The sequence below is a fragment of the Taudactylus pleione genome, unplaced genomic scaffold (assembly GCF_031769625.1).
Source record: "Taudactylus pleione unplaced genomic scaffold, aTauple2 ptg000007l, whole genome shotgun sequence".
NCBI classification, from domain to species: domain Eukaryota; kingdom Metazoa; phylum Chordata; class Amphibia; order Anura; family Myobatrachidae; genus Taudactylus; species Taudactylus pleione.
This window is the reverse complement of record NW_028284410.1, coordinates 20,819,947-20,839,968: the sequence shown is the minus strand read 5'-3', so window position 1 is coordinate 20,839,968 and position 20,022 is coordinate 20,819,947. Positions and strand designations below refer to the sequence as shown.

Here is a 20,022-nt window from a genome sequence, read left to right as displayed (position 1 = left end):
CAAATGGCACTTTAGACACATTATTTAATAGTTGAGTGTACAGGGCTGTAGAACTGAATTAATTAATTTATGTACAACTTTGGTTTTCTATAGCTGTTTTGTTACAATGACAACAGAACACAGAATCAATGAGACAGGGAGCTATTGGACAGGGCATGAGTTACTGCTGGTGTCCAACATTCGGCCTCTTGCTGAGTTATATAGGGAGTACACTGCTCAAGTGAGGCCTACACAGAAAAAATGTGTATATTTATAGATATACAGAGATGTATACATCTTGAGATGCACTCAGACCTGTGGGCCTGATTCAGACCCACTCGCAAGTGGCTGTCCGCTCGCAAGTGGGTCGATGTTGTGCACTGCGCATGCGCACGGCGGCGGGAGCTCCGTTGTGCGCATGCGCCAGACGCGACGAGCGAAGGACCTTCCTTCGCTCGTTGTGTCTGATCAAAGGGGGCGTGCTGTCGATGTTGATTGACAGCACGCCCCCTTTGGTGGGCGTGCCTCCCTGACGGGGGCGTTCCCAAGGGAACGCCTACCGTCAGAAGCCGGCCCACTGACATCACTAGTGATGTCAGTGGGAGTGATTTTGGCTCTGATAGAGCCAAAATCACTCCGGGCCTTGCGGTTGAAAACCTCAACCGCAGGCTCCGGCTCGCAGTGGCGATGGTCGCGATGGTCAAGACCATCGCGGCCATCAAACTGCACGCTCGTATAGGCTGTGGGTGGTGACCCACAGCTATACGAGCGTCCAGGAGGACGCTCCATTATTATGGAGGGCGGCCCTCATTCAGAGCGTGCGCTCTGCTCAGAGCGTACGGCTCTGAATGAGGGCCTGTGTCTTTAGTATATGCGCTTGCTTATTGACTAGTCATTATCATCAGCGAGCACTTACACCTGCCCTATACTAGGTAGGTACAAAAGATACACCTCCAAAAAGACATATTGTCGCTTACTTTCAGCTATGCATAGGATGCTTTTCCATGAATACGGCCTCTCTGATCTTTGCCCGATCCCATCATATCATGACAATGTGATCAAAATGTGCATGACTCTGCATAGTCCATACTTATGTATGACCATTTTTAGTGCATGTGTAGGGCAAAATTAAGCAGGGTATGATCCGCAAATGTGTATGTTCAGCTCTGCATCAGCCCTGCAATGTTTATTTGTAACAACGATAATGGCCTTTATAAACTACTACAAACATTGCTTCTCTGGAACTGGTCATTTTTAAGTTACAAAACCTGGATAAATATCAATATTACATTTGTAATCAGAGCCAGATTAAGAGGGAGGGAGACCCAGGGAGCAGATACTCCGGAACCTCACCCTCAGGGAGCCAACCGGATCACCTCACTGGCCACTCAAGATCAGTGCTGCATGGGCTGAGCATCCCCATCCGTGTGCACGGGTCACTGGTCACACACTTGCATTAAAAGTTCAAACACCGAAAAACCAGTCTGGGAAGCCCAGACACATACAGTAGGGATCTGGCCTGGCCTGTTGATGACCTACCATTAAGTCATCTGTTCCCTTGCTGGCCTCTTCCCGTACATGATGAGAGGATCAGCCAGCACTTTCCTTCTCCAGTTCTTCCCCGTTACTGAGCGACAGCTGGCATTGCAGGTCAGACTCAGGCCCTCATTCAGAGCCGCACGTTAACAACAGTACGCTCGTTGCGTTCCGATGTTGACTAACCGCGCATGCGTCGGTGTTACACTGCGCATGTGCGTACGGCAGATTGCGAGCTTTTTTTCTCTCGTTCCTAAAATAGCGTACAGGAAGTGACATGTCAAATGTGATTGACAGAACAGGGCGTTTTTGGGTGTTCACGGGGGTGGAGATGGAAAAACGCAGGCGTGGCGAGGCGTTTTTGGGGCGTACATACATTAGCAGATGCGAACGTCAAATGTGTTCGGACCGTCTCATACGTCACTGGAACATCCTCTTTCCCTTCAAAATGCTCGCACAGCTTAGGGTCTGGATTACTCGACCACATTGGCGATGGCCTTCTCCTCCGTCCCGGGACTCCACGATGTTGCAGCGATTAATCGCGGGTGGTCACAAAAGCAATTAGTGTTGTATTGAAAACCGGCTTGGAATGTGTTTGGAAAGCAGGTTATTGGGATAGCACAAAACCGTACGCAGGTGGAAATCATACCTGCTAATGTCAGGATTACACAATCAATTTGCGTACATTTTTTGGGTTTTATTTTGGCCTCAATTTGTTGTTTATGGCCTATTGTGACAATAATGTCATCATGTTTTAATTAGCTCCCCTTTTTTTTTTTACTGTGGAATTTGCATCGTTAGGTGAATTTTTAAACGTTCCTTCAAAAGGCCTTTTTTTTAAAAAAATTTAATTGTTTTTTTGGTCAGTTTTTGCCTTTAGGGCCAGGATTAAATGTAACCCATTTGTACAATAATGTCACAATACAATGTCAGATTTTTATCATAAATTTATTGTTTAAACACAAACCAATTGGCATAATATTTTGTTGCCTTTTTTTCTGGCAAAGATACTTTTTCACAAAAAAAAATAATCAATAACTGCTAACATAAACGTACAAAAATAAATTAAAAACATTTCACAAGAAAGGAGAGGGAAGTTTTGACCAGAAAGGAATATGAGCCAAGCACAGAAGGAGTGTGGGAAAAGTCGCCATTGCTGTCACCGTTTTTTCGCCCGTTTGGATGGGGGAGGGTGGGCGCCAGACCGGGTCCGGGATGCCATGGGGCTGGCCTGTCCAGAGGCAGATGTTGTGGCCTCTGGACTAGGCACAGGGCTAGGCACATTTGGAGGATTGGCTGATGTTGTGCCAGAGGTGGAGGATCCTGATGTTCCGGCAGGAAGGGAGGTCGGCTCCACCATGTGCTGGCGAACGAGCTGCTCCAGGGCATCTGCGATGCGGATGTTGGCCCTGGTATTTTCCGCCAGGGCCTGAGCAATGGTCACGTTGGCCGCAGCATTTTGCTCCAGGGCCTCAGCCACCCATATCAGACTGGCGTCCATCCTCTGCAGAATCTCCGTATGGAAATCTGATTTTAAATTGAGTTCTGTGAGGAGGCCCACTGCCTGCGAGGGGGCACGCCCTGGACTGGCTTCTGCAGGGTCCTCAGCCGGATGTACTGGTTCCTCCCCTGCAGAGCCAGCAGAAATTCTGCGGCCAAGGCTCCCCTCTGGAGCAGACTCATCCGCCTGTGTCTCTGTTGGAAAAATGAGAAAAGAGTCACATTAGAATCTACATATTGGCACAATAGCATTTCAGAGTTGGTGACATCACAAGACTTACCTGGGCCAACATGAGGAGCCGCAAAGTCTGGCATGTCCGTATCCATGTTGGACACGCCAAACACCTCCACAGGCTGCACACACCCCTGTGCCAGCTCTTCTAAGTCTGTCAACTCCAATGACACAGGGGTGGGACCCCCACCTGTCCCCCTTGCATGCCTAGCCCTGTCGGCAAGTTTTTGCTTGAGACGATATTTGAAGTCGCCCCATCTGTGGAATGAAATTGGAACCATTATCCTTTTGTTTAAAATGGGGCTTGTTTATAGGGTGGGAAAGTGTTTACTTACCGCCTTTTTACATCCCGGGCTAGACGGACATAATCACCCACCCTATTGACAGCAACGGCGACCTCCTCCCACATTCTCCCCTTCTGGCTTTGGCTCATATTCCTGTCTGCCTGGGGCAGGATGTCAACACACTTCTGGATCAAAACCTCCATCTCATTTCTTGTGAATTGTGGCTGCCTTTTTTTTTTGGCAGCTTCGGCGGGTTGACTGGGGCCAGCAGTCTCTTCCATGTCATCGTCCTCACCTATTTGGGTAAATATGCTGATTTAGCCACTTCACAACTTGCACAATATTATGTTTGAAAATAATCATTGAGACAAAATGCATGAAGGCCTTACCGCCGGAATTTTGCCCATTGTTTCCCTGGTTTGAAGCCATGTCTCTGCTTCCAGCATGAAATCATCCAGAATTTCTATGTGATTTCGTGACGTATTTATACATGCGTCCTTAGTTTGCGGCCGCATCATTGATTGTGCGTCCCTATGATTCATCCTTAATTTGTGCGGGAAAATAAACACTATTCATGGCTTGGTGTGTGTGGATTCGAGGTTGCGTTGTTGGATTATTGGCGGTTAAGTTGGTTGGAGTTTGTGGTTTACGGTTGGAGGATTTGGCGGATTTTGGCATTTTTGGGGTTTGCTACAGTTAATTTTTTTATCCGTTCGCATTTTTGTTGTTTTTTTTGGGCCTCGTTTCCTGATTTGGTAAGTTTGGTGAAGTCTAACTTGTGGCCAATTGGTGTCTACTTCTTGTTTTTAATTTAATATTTTCAGCTTAACACTAATTTCATCTCTTTTAGATTTTTTTGGCTTGCGGACCCAAAGACCTTTTTGAGAGAAATCTTTTATATTAGCTCTTGGTAAGTCCATTATTTTTCTTGCATTTGCGAACTAATTAGCGCATTTTTCACTGTTGGTCTAGTGACTTGCATTTGCGAACTAATTTGCGCATTTTGGGATGCTTATTCATCATGTAAACCAGTTTTTGTTTTCCCTTTTCCATTTTTGGCTTACATTTGACCCCTATTTGACGTACGGTGTGCAATGTCGTTTTGATCGATGCCCAAATGTGTGTTTCGCCTATTTTATGTTTTGGCTTGCACCAATTTGACAAACATAAATTCACCCTGTAAATTTTTGATGTATAATTTTGGGCTTGTTTACAGTTTTGACGTATCATGACAATACCCCGGCATGTAAGCAGCTATGGATGGTATCATAAAGCTAAGTTGTTTTATGTTACTTTTGGGGTGGCTCAAAAGCCTTACATTGTAAACTTTGAATTTCAGGTAGATCTGGGTCGAATTGTTCTGGCCCTGCTCCCGGAAGCCGACCAACCTCAATCTCGTCCCAGGCGTAGGCATCGTAGGCATGCAAGGCCCCAGATATTTCGAACACGTGTCACCCTTTTTGGAATGCCCGATGATGAGGTTTTAAGACGCTACCGTCTACCTCCCAAAATCATCATAGACACTCTCTCATTAATAGAAAGTGATCTTGAGCGGCAAATTGACAGTCCAACAGCAATACCACCACTGACGCAATTTATGGCGGTGTTACATTTCTGTGCCTCAGGATCGTTTCAAACAACGGTGGGAATAGTGGCGGGCATCTCCCAATCCTCCTTTTCCCGGATCCTGAGGGCAGTGATGGAGGCACTTTTCAAGCACCTCCATCATTTTATTAAAATGCCTTTGGATATGGGTGCCCTTAGTGTGGCCAAGGCCAATTTTTACCAAATAGCTGGCTTCCCAGACATCATAGGGGTTGTGGATGGTACTCACATACCACTTCAGCCTCCAGCACGGCTGGAGGCAATATTTAGAAACAGGAAACACTATCACTCCCTGAATGTAATGGTGGTAATGGTGGTATGTGATGCCTCCCTCCAGATCCTGTCCCTGAATGCTAAATTACCAGGAAGTGCACATGACTCCTTCGTCATCCGGCAATCAGGGATATGGCAGAAATTAACCAACCTACAAGCTGGTGATGTGTGGCTTCTGGGTAAGTGGAGACCTTTAGTACATAACAATGTTAAGCTTGATACACAGTGTTCCTGATGTTGTCTCTTATTTTTCACAGGAGACAGTGGATACCCTTGCATGTCCTGGCTGCTCACTCCTTATTTGGCTCCCACACCAGGCCCACAAAGTGAGTATAATTCCGCACTTACAGCCACCAGGCAAGTGGTGGAGCGCTGTATCGGCCTTTTAAAAGGCCGATTCAGATGCCTCCACCGCTCTGGTGGCGAGCTCATGTATTTGCCGGATATGGTGTCGAAAATTGTGGTCCTGTGTGGGATATTTCACAACATCGCCATAAGGAGTGGTGTCCCAATGCAGCCAGAGGATGCCTTACCTGAGGATGGCCCCCCCCGAGGTTGGTCGGAGGTCAGTATGTGGGGGGGCCATACGCGATGATGTGGTGGCCAGATTTTTTAGGTAAGTTTTACCAAAACTACAGTGTTTATACCTAATGTGTTTGTGTTTGTTTGCGAACATCTAATTTATTTTTATTTTTTTCACCATCTTCTGTTTGTTCACATAATCTTTGGCACTCCAACGCTCACTACTTCCTGCTACCCTTACCAAACCTGGATCTGGTGATTTTGGGCATATATTCTGGAACCCATATCGCAACGCCATGTTTGTGGAATCATGTTGGCATGGTCCTTCGTCAACCAGTTCTTGATTGTTTTTTTTATTTAAATATTTTATTTGTATGTGTTGTATTTGAGATTATCACTGTGTTTTTTTTTCGGGAGTGACCACTTTGATTTCTCATTAATGTTGTGAATAAATGTTTGGAGAGTGAAATGGTCTTCCTTTTTTTGGACGTTAACAGCAAGTGTAACCAGGTTAACACACCTTACATTTGACTAAGGGGTAATCCAGTACTGACACCAGTTGATGTAAACTGAAATATGTTTTCAGGTTCCCAACCCACACCAAAAGGAAGCCTGTCCAAACCTTTGGATTTGGAAGATTGGCCTAAGCAGCTTGCACACCAACTAGGAACCTGTAAAATGTAGAAATATCTAATTGACACTACACCCAAAAAGGGAAATGACATTGTTACTGTTATGTGTTTCTTGTGGCTGTTTAACATACAAATACAAAACACAATCTAACTTTTAAAAAAGGGAAATCCTTGCAGGAACAGTCTACTTATGTCAGGGAAAACTATTTTTGTTTTGGAAAAAAAGAATGAGCCAGAACGTATATTAGAACTAAAAAATTTATTTAGAAAACGAAAATAAACAAAAAAAACTACTGGCGAAGGATGCCAGACAGCCGGTCAAGGCCCACAAGAACGCCAATGACATGTTGGCGCATCTGGGCAACACATTCGTCCACCTCTTGCCGACGCCTCTGTTCCTCTGTGGGTGAGAAAAGTGTGTGGATTAATAAAACAATAGGGAATCCACATTAAAAAAACAAAAACACAACGAAATCACTCCTAAACCTAAAAAAAAGAAACCAAAACAAAAAGGGGGTGCTGTCAAAAATACAAGGCCTATGTACAAATTCCCACAGGTGTGATATGTGTATGTTGAAATCAGCAGGAAGAGGTAAAGGCAAACTGCTAAATCACCAAAAGTAAACCAAAAAAGCACGAATAAAGGCACGACACATGATTACATACAAACAGTTTGTGCTTAAAAAAAATGCGAAAGAAAAACATACCGGGAGCCAAAACGGGAGCTCCGGCAAAACCTCCATGATCCTCCTCGGAGGATCCGTCATTCCCCAAAGAATGGGGCGGAGTTATGCTGGACTCCGGGGAGGGGGTAATTGGAAGAGGGGTGGGTGGAGGAGAGGGGGAAGTGGGACGGAGGGGAAGGAGGCCCGACAGTTCCGGGAGAGGGTCTTGGAAGGCTGGGGAGGAGTGGGGTATAGGGGAAATATTTGGGGTGGAGTGTTGGCTGGGGGTTGGGGATAGTGGGCGGGAACGCCGTCTGGCCGGACGGTGACGGCGTAGTCTTGGCTGTCCACCTAAAATATGTTAAACAAATTGAGGTTAGTTTCTGGCCAAATCCGGGGCCCAAAAAAAAAAACCCACCAACAAAAAACAGGCAAATAGGAGTAGAATGAAAAAAACAGAAATAGAGGGAAAACATGGCCATGCAGATATGAGGACAAATAATAAATAGGACAGACAGGAAAACATGCACACGCAGATATGAGGACAAATAATAAATAGGACAGACAGGAAAACATGCACACGCAGATATGAGGACAAATAATAAATAGGACAGACAGGAAAACATGCACACGCAGATATGAGGACAAATAATAAATAGGACAGACAGGAAAACATGCACACGCAGATATGAGGACAAATAATAAATAGGACAGACAGGAAAACATGCACACGCAGATATGAGGACAAATAATAAATAGGACAGACAGGAAAACATGCACACGCAGTTTGCCCCACAAACACAAACATGAAAACCACAATACATAACACTTACTTTCCTGTATCTGCATGCGAAAGCATGCCAGCAAGCGGGGCGTTCGCCGTTGCAGGTCTGACCACCTGCGCTCCAGCTGCCCGATGTTGCGGCGTGGACCGAAGGACCGCAGGCGGGACCGTGCCTCCGCATACGCGGAGCACTTCTGCCGGTTGGTGATGGGTGGAGGCTGGCTGGTGATACGGCGATCCATCACCTCCGTAAGCACCAGCAGCTCGCGCCTGGTGAATGCGGAGGCTCTCATGATGGCAATGGTGTTTTTCATACAAATCATTTTTGATAAAGTGTGCAAAAAATTTCTGATTGGCTAATGTATTTTGGAAATTAACAGGAGCAATTTTATTGGTTAGTGTATGAGTCATGTGTTCAACAGGGCCAGAAATCTCTGGAGAGTTATGATAGGCTTGATGCAGTGACATGCGTAAGCAAATTTAAATAAAGAAATGAACCCCGGGAAATATGCGGGGATCCACAGCAATAGAACAATTGTTTAATTGTGGTTCACATGTTTTTGGAACAATAAAAGCGAATGTTCCATCCGTACGTATTCTGCGGGTAAACACAAACACGGACAAGAGTAAAGTTTCTTGCATTGTGTTGAAAAAAAAAAAACAATTAAGCTAATTGATACATTGATTGGCATGATACGATTGATGGAGGTAGGCAGAATAAAGGAGCAGGTAATCGACATCTGACAAGGCCACTTCCGGTTTATACTTGTGCGTGCGTTCCCTTCAAGCCATTTCGGGGATGTACGCTCGCTATTTCGCACGCTCGTTAGTTAGAGGAGGGGTCGCCTGAGTTTAGGGAGGAATTTTAGATGCTAACGAAAATACGAGCGAGCCATTGAATTTAAATAATTTTGTACGTACGCCTAACGTACGTGCGCCCGCTTGCGAGTGGGTCTGAATGAGGGCCTCAGTTTGTTAATATGTCAAACAGAGTGCTTATGTGTGTTTAATTACTTTAATATCAATAAAACATATAACCTTTAATATGAAAAATAAAAATGTTTAAAATAGGGGTGAGCGGGTTCGGATTTCTAAAATCCGAGCCCCCCCGATCTGAGGCCGATCCGAGTCAGGCTTGACTTTTCCCGCCTGACTCGGATCTGAAATCGAGGCAAAACGTCATCATCCCGCCTTCCGGGTCTCGCGGGTTTTGGATCCTATATAAGGTACCCGCGTCGGCGACATTTTCTCACTCGGCTGTGGACAGTGAAGAGGGAGGGTGGGAGTTAGGGCTGGCTGGGCTGTGTAGTGTTGTGCTGTGCTGTGCTGCTGTTGTCCATAGGGGCTGTGTCCACTACTTCAAAGTCCATAGGGGCTGGCTGTGTTGTGCTGTGCTGCTGTTGTCCATAGGGGCTGTTTCCACTACTTCAAAGACCATAGGGGCTGGCTGGACTGTGTTGTGCAGTCAGTTGTTCATAGGGGCATTTCAGCCACAGTCATGTGGCAGACCCTGGCGCTGAAATTATTGGTTTGTTAAAGTGTGCATGTCCTGTTTATACAACATAAGGGTGGGTGGGAGGGCCCAAGGACAATTCCATCTTGCACCTCTTTTTTTTCTTTGCAGTATGTACTGTTTGGGGCCTAGTTTTTCAAACTGCCATCCTGTCTGCCCCTGCAGTATCACTCCTAGATGGGCCACGTGTTTGTGCCGCCCACTCGTGTCGCTTAGCATAGTCATCCATCTACCTCGGTGCAACCTTTTAGCCATAAAAACAATATTGTGAGGTGTGAGGTGTTTAGAATAGACTGGAAATGAGTGGAAATGAAGGTTATTGAGGTTAATAATTGAATAGGAGCATAAAAACCCACAAATTCTGTGATTTTAGCTGTTTTTATGCTTTTTTAAAAAAAAATACAGATCCAAAACACAAAACCCAGAACCCAAAACACGGAAGGGTGGTTTTGGCAAAACCAATCCAGATCCAAAACACGAAGAAAGATCCAAAACCAAAACACAAAACACGAAAAGTGGCCGGTGCACACCCCTAGTTTAAAACAATGTTTATAGTCTTCATAGACTAATTGTGGTGACCGAATGTAATTAACCAAGGGTCTCCGTATGTTGCCGGGATTAGTAGCTCACATGAAGCCTGCTGTTGATACCCGATGGTACTGGGTTACTAATAGGCGTGCTAACTAACTTTCCCTATTTCTGCCTACCTTGTCTTTACCGTACATCTCCCGGTTGGTAGCTTCTTGGTGGGCAGTGTACGTCTGGCTGTGTGCACTATGTTCTGACTTTTTTAAAACAGGAAGTTCCTTCATGGAAGTTGGTTAAAAAGAGCGGTAAGCTCAAGTTACCTACATCAATTTTTATGTTTCATGGTATCGCATATATGGTATTTGTAATGTATTACTAATTGTAATATACTATCAGTGTGTTGGAACAGTATTTCTAGGTGAAATGATGGGTTATGTAAGTTTATAAGAAGGCATTTAGCTCTATATTGATGTTGAAGCCATTTGGCTTTATGGTTTTCAGTAAGTAGATCCACTATGTTTCGTTCTTTTAAATTCCGTAGTGTCTACTCCCCTCCAATGTAGTGAGCTTTTTTGTATCTCCATTAACTTTAATTTAGTGGGGTTCTTGTTGTGGCTCTCTAGGAAATGTTGGGGTACACTGGGTCAGGAGGCCTCTTTTTAGATTACAAATTTGTTCAGCAATTTGTGTCTTGATTTTGCGTTTAGTTTGCCTAACATATTGTTACCCACAGGGGCATTCGAGAAGGTATTTTGCCCCTTCTGTTTCACAGGTCATTTTTTCCCTTTAATAGTGTGATATTCAAACGAACAAAACAAAGAAAAAATACAGTTTCTTTTTTTTTCTTTTACACCAGTTGTTTTGTAGGAATCGGTATGACATACCGCCAGCTCTAAGCCCGGCGGATGAAATACCGATGCCAGAAGTCCGGCAGATGAAGATCACGACGGTGCCTGGTAAGTATCTTAACCCTCCCCTCTCCCCCGCCTAACCCTAATCCTCCCTTAGGGGTGCCTTACCCTAACCTCCCCCCCTAGTGCCTAACCCTAACCTCCCCCCAGGGGTGCCTAAACCTAATTCCTCCTCCCCGCTCCCTAAACCTCCCGGGGGGGTACCTAACCCTAACCTCCCCCCGGGGGTGCCTAACCCTAACCCCCCTTCCCCTAGCCTAATCCTAACCCTCCCAGGGGGGGGGGCTACCTAACCCTAAATCCCCCCGGGAGTCCCTAAACCTAAAATCCCCCCTCGGCTAACAGGTCCCGGCGCCCGGCTTACCTACCTTCGGTATGCCAGGCGTCGGTATTTAAACGCCTATCATTAGTCCCATGCCGGGATTTCAAAGTTGGGACTACATACCGTTTTGCAGTTTACACAATTTATGCAATAAAAGTGTTCTTTTCAAGTTTCTCGCTCTTTTATATATTATTTTTGGTTTGGCTGGTAGCACGGTTGTCAATTGCTCATCTAACTGGAGTATGTGCCAATGTTTTCTAAAGATGTCTTCAATAAGGTGATGATGGCTGTTATATTAAGTTAGGAAAGTAATTTGGAATTCATCTGTCATTGTTTTTCTTTTAGATTGAATCAGGTCTTTTCTTTCTAATTGATCTACCTTTTCAATTTGTTGCTGTAGAAATTTTTTCCTTGTAACCTTTTTCCATGAATTCTACCTTCATCTTTTGGCTCTGTCCCAGTAGGTTTCCTTTTCAGTGCAATTACTTTTCACCCTTCCAATTGGATATTCTCCAGCCATTTCTTATGGTGGTTACTAAATTGAAATAGGCCTATTTGATAAGTGTTAGTAAATTAAATAGTAAAGCCACTTAAATGCAATTGATGTAATATGTGTGAGGGTGGGGGGGGGGGGGACGGTATTGGCATAGTATATTTATTTCCATAGGAGATATAAGTTTATCTTCTGTGCAAGAAGCAACTATACTCTTAATTTCAGACCATAGAGTTACCATGTGCCCCGGCCCCCTGAAGACTTAATCCAGCTCTGTTTATAATGGTGAAACAAAATGATTTGTATATGTACATTATACTTCACCGCCACCGTATTCTACACTTATCATTCCTCAATCTCCACACGAAGGACATGACACCACAGCCAGTGGGATCTCCTGGCTCTTGTATAACTTGGCTCGTCACCCTGAATTCCAAGAGAAATGCAGAGAGGAGATTAGAGATATAATAAAGGGGGAAGATACAACACACTTGGAATGGTGAGTACAGTACATTGCATCACTTTGCAAACAACTTTAAGAAATATGTAAAAACAGCCCTGACATTATACCAGCCTTATTACTTCCATACAGTGAGGCTAATGCTGCAGTGTGTCATGCTTTTCATAATGTCAGTAGTTCTAGGTGACTAAAACTGTTTATACAAAAGTTACTGGCTGCAAACTCACATTACTTTGAAAATCTATCCCAGTTTTTTTTTATCTCATACCTTTTCATATATTCTACAACCTTTACATTATTATGTGATGTTCTTTGCTCTCAGTACAATACAGAACCATATCTTGCACTTAGCACTATGACAGCCTTCAATAAAACCTGATTAGAAGTCCATAAAAAGCATATGCTGTATATAACGATATGTTGCTAACGCAAATGATTACTGATAAGTTGATTGACTGGGTGATTGTTCCAGTTCCAGAAAGTATACATATACAGTCTAGAAGGTCAATTACTAAGAATGATTTTGTCTCTTTGACTGTAAATGGATACAGCACAAGGTTTTCTGCTAAAATATTTGTGTCACTTGATCTGTTCCCTAGGGATGACTTGTCTCAGCTCCCATTTACCACCATGTGTATTAAAGAGAGCCTGCGACTACATCCCCCTGTAACAGCAGTGGCTAGGTGCTGTTCTGCAGATATCACATTGCATGATGGGAAGGTCATCCCTAAAGGTATTATCTCACTTTATAATTGTATTAATCAGATAATCTCAACCTCTGAACAACAATTGAGACCCGTATTCAATTAGAAGCGAAAAGCTGAGAACCTCGAAAAAGTATCGTATATTGCGACTTTTCACCAGGCGAAAATTTATCTCCGTATTAAATTCCATCCGCTTTTCACGTACGCAGAAAGTCAATGCAATGTAATAGGCGAAAAAGATTCGCCCCTGAATAGCAGGAGAAAAAAAGTGCAAATGTTTTGTTTGGGGGTGCAAAGGTGGGTAAACCACTCAGAACCCTTGGAACAGCCCCCACACTGGACAACTGTGTCAAAAAATTCCTAAAAAAATTTAAGAACACCCCAGAAAAGTACTTTGACTTTTGGGATGAAAAAGCACAAAGTGGGGGTACAAGTTTGCAAACCAGCGAAATAACGTTCTGGGTGTGCACTAAGAAGGGGTCTAGTGTTTTTGGGATTGCAGGTGCTTTTATGAGGGTGGAAATTCGCAATTATTAAAACTGCACTTTAACATTAAAATATGCTTGTACCCATTTTCAGGTATCCCAAATTTGATAGGACTACTTATTTTCTCCACAAAATACTGCTTTATGCTATTCTTCACCTCTTGTGCAAAGATGGAATAAGTGGCAATTGTGCGAACTTAAGTACCCCAAACAGTAGTGTTAGGGCTAATTGGGCACTACTACATTGACCCCCAATGTTTCTGCATCTTTTTGGGGGGTTCAGGCTGATTTCCCCGATTCTGACACCACTTTTTGCATCTTTTGGAATTGAAAAAGGCGTATCGCAGGTACGCGCATGATAAGTTTCTGCGGCTAAAATACGCGATGTAGGCAAAAAGTCCAGGAGGCGAAACTTTATCGCATACGCATAACTATTTGAAAACGGGCCTTAAAAGGATTCCTGGATATTTTACTAAAAAAATTTAAAGTCAATGTATGCATTTTTGTAATAAACAAACTTTAATTTATAGTTAAGCCAAAATGTTGTAGAAGAACAATTGTGTAATGATATATTGTTTACAAGTAGAGATTTTACCATTAGTCAGTTTTCCATTCTTGTATTGAAAGTATTAAAATACTACTTACTGCAGTTATCTGTAAAGCAGTAATACAGCTTTATGGGGTCTATGCATCATAAATCGTTGTACTACTGCGATTTTTATTAGTCTACAGTATATCGAGGCATGTTTGTCTGTAGTTTACCCTTAATAACACTGTTATGTATGAAGGGGGATTTAGTAATGAGACCGGCGGCCATGATGCCACTGGTCTCAATACCAGCAAGGAAATCCCGACAAGGGACTGAAGATAGGCGTCGAAATACCAACGCCTATCTTAATCTTAATCCTGACGTGAGAATGCCGAAGGATGCCAGCCGGAACAAGGTAAGTCCAGGGCGCACTTAGCGTTAGCCGTGGGGGGAGAGAGTTTGGTTTAGGGAGCGTAGCGGGGTTAGGTTTTGGGGGGGAGGTTAGGGTTAGGCACCCCTAGGGGGAAGGGTTAGGGTTAGACACCCCCGGGGGGAGGTTAGGGCTAGGCACCCCCTCGGGAGGGTTAGGTTTAGGGTGCGGTAAGGGGGGTGCCCTATTCATACCCATCCCGTATAAAGGTTATGTTGCAGAGAAAATGGTTGTTAGAACACTTTCACTGCGAATTACAGCCCAGGTCAAATTGTGCACTCCTTTGCATTTGCAGAAGACTCTTTACTTTCCGACACTGCGCATACGTGGCAGTGTTATTTTGCGAAAAACATCAGAAGACATCCTCAGTTGTGAAAATGCTTCCACAGGCACGATGCGGTCAACGCTATCTGAAGATAGAATGCCTGGCGCGTCTGGGATGGCGTCCCAAATGGAAGCAGGTGGAGGGCAAGTGGACATCCTGACGGTGGCGCTGCGGTGGTCTCAGACAGCGGCACAGGATTGGGCAAGCGCGGGCAGGTGCCGTCTAATAAGACAGCGCCGTCATGGACACTGTGCCAGCGCCTCAGGCCGCAGCTCCCCGGGCAATAGCCCTGCTTGCCCGCCCCGAAAACCTCTACTGAATACGATTGCCTGTGACAGGAATAATCATACAGTAGCCGTACAATGCCAGTTTTAAATTGTTGGATAAAAAAAACAGCACATTTGACTATAAAAGTAATCATGATCAATTTATTAGATATTTGTAAATATCTTTCTTCTTCATTTTCCAAGGAAACACCTGTTTGTTAAGTATTTATGGCACCCACCGCAATCCTGTTGTTTGGCCAAATCCTGAGGTAAAAATGTTTATATACATTGTGGTATGTGCATGGCACCAGCTTTTATAATCATATACCAGTCCTTAGCCATGATGTCTGCTTTTCTAGGTCTATGATCCATATCGATTTGATCCAGACAACATACAGCAGAGGTCTCCCCATGCTTTTGTACCATTCTCAGCTGGGCCCAGGTAAGGATGTCACACGGTATTGACACAGTTAACTTTGCTGAAAATTTGAAAAGATGTCTGTAGCCTGTTTTCACATAACTCCTTTTTTTTATTGCCTCAATAATACGTTTTATTAAGTCAAAACGTCCATGGCTACTGTACTTCTATTCAAATTGGTATTATAATTTATAAAATGCATTACTGTTGATAATCTATTTAAAAACATGCACTATTACTACATAAACATTGCAAACATAGTAAGGCTTATATCATTGCCCAAATTCGGATTTCACAATCGTCTACTTGGAAATGTATCATTGGTGGCTGTGTGTCGTTGGTAACTATCTCTGCTTATTGCAATGATTTACCGCTGCAATTTACCAAATTACCATGTCATGGTCCCTCTGGCAGCCTTATGGTGCGTACACACGGTCAGATTATTACAGGACGATAAGAACGATAACGATATCGATTATATCATTATCGTCCATATCGTCCTGTTTTTGGGCCCTTCCAACCCCCAAACGGCGGTCGATGCGCGGGCACGGATGGTCGATATCGATCATCGCCCGTGCATGTAGGCCAACCTGGTCGATAGAGACCCGCGATCGTCGATCGCGGGTTGTTATAGTTATTTGGGGGTTGGTGCATGTCCTGGATGTTCGATATCGTTGTCTGATCGCTCCGTGTGTATGCAGCCTTACACTGCCAGCAGAAGTTAGTACTGATGATACAGTATGCGCAGTTAACAGCTGCACATGCACATACTTAGTAGGCCCAGCAGAGATCTATTAAGCCTCTCTGGCTTTTAGCGCTAGGGAACTCTTCTTTCGTGCTTTTACAGCATAAAGTGGGCAGCTCCTATAAAACAAGCAGTTTAATAATGTAAATGACAACTATAAGTCAGAACTCCATAATTGTAGGCAGAAGTTAGATTACATCCTACAATCTTGGGAAGGACTTTTTCATATATGACTTCAGATCAAATTTCTGGTCACCACGGTTGCTGCTGCCTCACTGCAGTATTCAGACAGAGATTTGTGGAAAACCATCCACTTTCAGTACATTTTTATTAGCTGATCTACTGAGTTCTCAATAACTTCAGGGTCCTGCTTATACTGTATGTCTCCATGTAAATGTGTGCATTCATATATTTTCATCAGGGCTCAAAGACTAAAAATTCTGGTTCTCTCTATTATTATTTCGTTCTATCTCACAGGAATTGCATTGGGCAAAACTTTGCTATGGCTGAGATAAAGGTGGTGCTGGCTCTCACTCTTCTCAAGTTTAAAGTGAGCTTGGATGAAAGCAAAACCGTACGCAGGAAGCCTGAGCTAATCCTACGAGCAGAGGGTGGTCTGTGGCTGCAGGTGGAGCCACTTCAGCTATAACATTACATGACAAGTTGGGACACCCTGCATTTAGTAGAATCTCACATTGTAACATAAAAGTTTGCATTATAATTGTATGTAAAATCATGTAACAACATTAAAGGGACTATAATCTCAAAACTGTCCATTGTTTAAAATTGACTTGTCAGCTAGATGAAGTGGAGGTGTCCATTTTGTGGCCTGAACTAATAAGACTGTAGCATATACATTCGATAGGAACCTGTATCTCATCAATAACAGGCTCTATGGCACAGGCAATGCCAAAGTGATGTCACTGGTTCCTTGAACAGTGGTAATGGATGCTACCGCTCTGTTAATTGTTAATTAAAATAACAAGTAAAAACGTAGTATCTTATTGTGCTGAAGTTACCATTTACCCCTCTATATATTGTGGTAAAGTAGCCTTTAAGTAGAAGTACACACACTGATTCTGGTCTTCTCCACTGTGTTTATTGTTTCGAGTATGACCGCAAAACAATGATTTACCCAACCCTGTCACTTTCTAACAGAGACCTAGGGCCTGATTCAGACCCGCTCGCGAGCGTAGGACGCTCGCAAGCGGGTCGATGGTGCCCTAATGCGCATGCGCACGACGGAGGGAGCTCGTCGTGCGCATGCGCGAGACCCGAATAACGACGGCAAAGCTGTCGTTATGGGTCTCGCAGCAAAGGGGGCGTGCTGTCGATGGTGACTGACAGCACGCCCCCTTTGGTGGGCGTGCCGGGGGCGGGGCTCCCAGACGGAGGCGTTCCCATGGGAACGCCTACCGTCTGAGTCCGGCCCCACTGACATCAGTAATGGTGTCAGTGGGAGTGATTTTGGCTCTGATAGAGCCAAAATCACTCCTGGGCTCCTGGGCTACCGTAGGGTCTCGTCGCAAGCCCAATGGTCGCGATGGTCAAGACCATCGCGACCATCATCATGGCCGCTCGCTATAGCTTTGGGTGATCACCCACAGCTATACGAGCGGCCAGGAGGCCGCTCCATTTTAAGGTAGGAGGGCCCTGATTCAGAGCGAGCGCTCTGGTCAGAGCGTCCGGCTCTGAATCAGGCCCCTAGTCACCAGCCACTATCTGGCATCGATAAAAATACACATGGTCTGCAAAGGCCTTAAATACCCCAGATTCCTCCTCTCCCTCCCAGATTAACAGGCTAACCACACCCCCTCCTTGTCTTTAAAAGAGAGGCCTTTACATGTGTTAAGATTTGCCCAGATATGCTGCCGTCCTGCAGAGAGAGTGAGAGACACAGCGTTTTTTTTTAACAAGCAGGTAAAACACCCATTTTATCTTAAATGCATACTTTACTGGGCTAGCTACTAAAGACCCCTGGCTCCTTATAGAGTACACTACCCCTTTTGCCACAATATACTGCGTCTGGAGCAAATATTGTGCATTTTATACTTGTTTAAAAATAGTGGGACTTCCCAGACTGTAATACCCGAACCCTAGATGACTGTGAATCTATTGTGGACACATTGTGGACTCTTATTGCTATCGAGCCGGCACTGCAGAGCAGCAAATATTACTGGGAAAATGGCGGCAGCTATTTTCCCAGTGACTCGCACAAGCACAGTACTGCTGTCCTCGGGAAACCAGTGCGGATGACATTTTCCCGGAGACCAGGTCATGTGCAGTAGATTCTGGCACTAAGCCAGAATCTACTGCACCCAGTGCACTGCGGACCCACCAGAGAGAGGACAGGGCCCGCACTGAGCCTGCACACGGGCCCCCTCCTCTCTTAAAATGCCCCCAGGCAGCTGCCTAATTTAATAAGCAACATCCAGGAATTGACTATTTTGACCCGTCTACCAACCATCTGTGACGTGCTTGATAAGGAAATACTTTTATGTCCACTCACAAGAATTCAGTGCACTGCAAGTTACCTTGTTTACATATGCTAACTTAATTACATACATGCATATTGGGCATCTTCAACAAAGAAATGCCTGCCCCCAAGTCCATCATCCAATGATCTCCATCCATTATATAGTCCTACTGATGTAGGCATAACACATGATTATACTTTTGTCATTTCAACACCATATAAGGGGTTGGGTACAGGATGCTGGCGCTGGAGATCTAGGGCGGTCAGAATGCTGATGCCGAGATCCCGAAAGGTTAGGATAGCAATACCTGTCAGTCAGTATCCTAACCCTTCCCCTAACCCTCCCTCAGTGTTCATTTTGTCAATGAAAACTTTAACTAAAAGGAATTGTCGACTACATTTTTTTTGAGGACTAAATCATAACGATAATGAAAATATAAACATTTTAATAACAAATTACAACAAATCTTTGGTCAATTTTAAGTAAGCAACAAAAGACTTAAACTTACACTGATACTACATACACTACTTTCTATTTTTAAAGTAGGGCTATTTTAACATTTTAAAGAACAAGGAAGTGTTCTGAATATTTGCTGAAAATAAGTATGATCTGTGTCAGCTTCTTTACAGCCGGATGACACCCCGCCCTGCCACACCTGACTCAGGGCCTGATTCAGAGCCGCTCTTAACCAGCCGCTCGTTCGCTCCGAGCGATGTTCGCACATCTGTGCATGCGTACGGGTTGTAAAATGCGCATGCGCCAACCAGTCAGTGCGGTCGGAAATCGTGTGCTCGCAAAATAGCGAATGCCTGCTAATTTGAGTGACAGAATGAGGCGTTTGTGGGTGGTAACAGGGGAAGGTGCTTGAAAACGGGGGAGTGGAGATCCGAACGCAGGCGTGCCAAACGGTCAAAACGGCTGTTTTAAGGGTGTGCATAATTAATAAAGCAGCGTCATTGACCACGTCACTTGGCTGTCTTTTAGTCTGAACTGCTCGCATGATTGCGGTAGGAAAATGCTACCACAAGAATAGCGAGCAGTTCATAAGCCGTTCGATGTACTCGATTAATCTAGTAAATAGCGGAGATGACGTATGATGCGAGCGGCCAGGGGGCGTTTTTTCAAAATAGCGAGCGCATGTTTCGTTCGCTCGTTCAGACATAGAGGCGTCAACAGACCGCAAAGAGCGAGCGCTTAATTTAAATATCCGGCCCCTTTTTCAGAACGACCGTCCGCAAATAGCGTCCGGCTCTGAATCAGGCCCTCAGACCGTTCCAATTCTCAATCACACTCTCAGCGCAAATGTGCTATGACACCTAAATCCTCCACAATTAAACATTCAGGTATTGCTGCAGTCCTACTCCTCGATGAAAAACTGTCAGGCATCAATGAGGCTTTGGACCC

At 44.5% G+C, this 20,022-nt stretch overlaps 1 protein-coding gene across 1 annotated transcript in view; it reads left to right on the top strand.

Moving 5' to 3' along the window:
- Nucleotides 1-16,887, top strand: part of LOC148542956 (ultra-long-chain fatty acid omega-hydroxylase-like) — a 62,574-nt gene extending 45,687 nt beyond the window's left edge. Inside the window, exons 9-13 of the mRNA XM_088460602.1 lie at nucleotides 12,149-12,278; nucleotides 12,839-12,972; nucleotides 15,183-15,247; nucleotides 15,338-15,420; nucleotides 16,619-16,887. Coding sequence (XP_088316728.1) covers nucleotides 12,149-12,278; nucleotides 12,839-12,972; nucleotides 15,183-15,247; nucleotides 15,338-15,420; nucleotides 16,619-16,790 — 584 coding nt within the window. The 3' untranslated portion in view covers nucleotides 16,791-16,887. The remainder of the gene's footprint in view (nucleotides 1-12,148; nucleotides 12,279-12,838; nucleotides 12,973-15,182; nucleotides 15,248-15,337; nucleotides 15,421-16,618) is intronic.
- The last annotated feature ends 3,135 nt before the right edge of the window (nucleotides 16,888-20,022 follow it).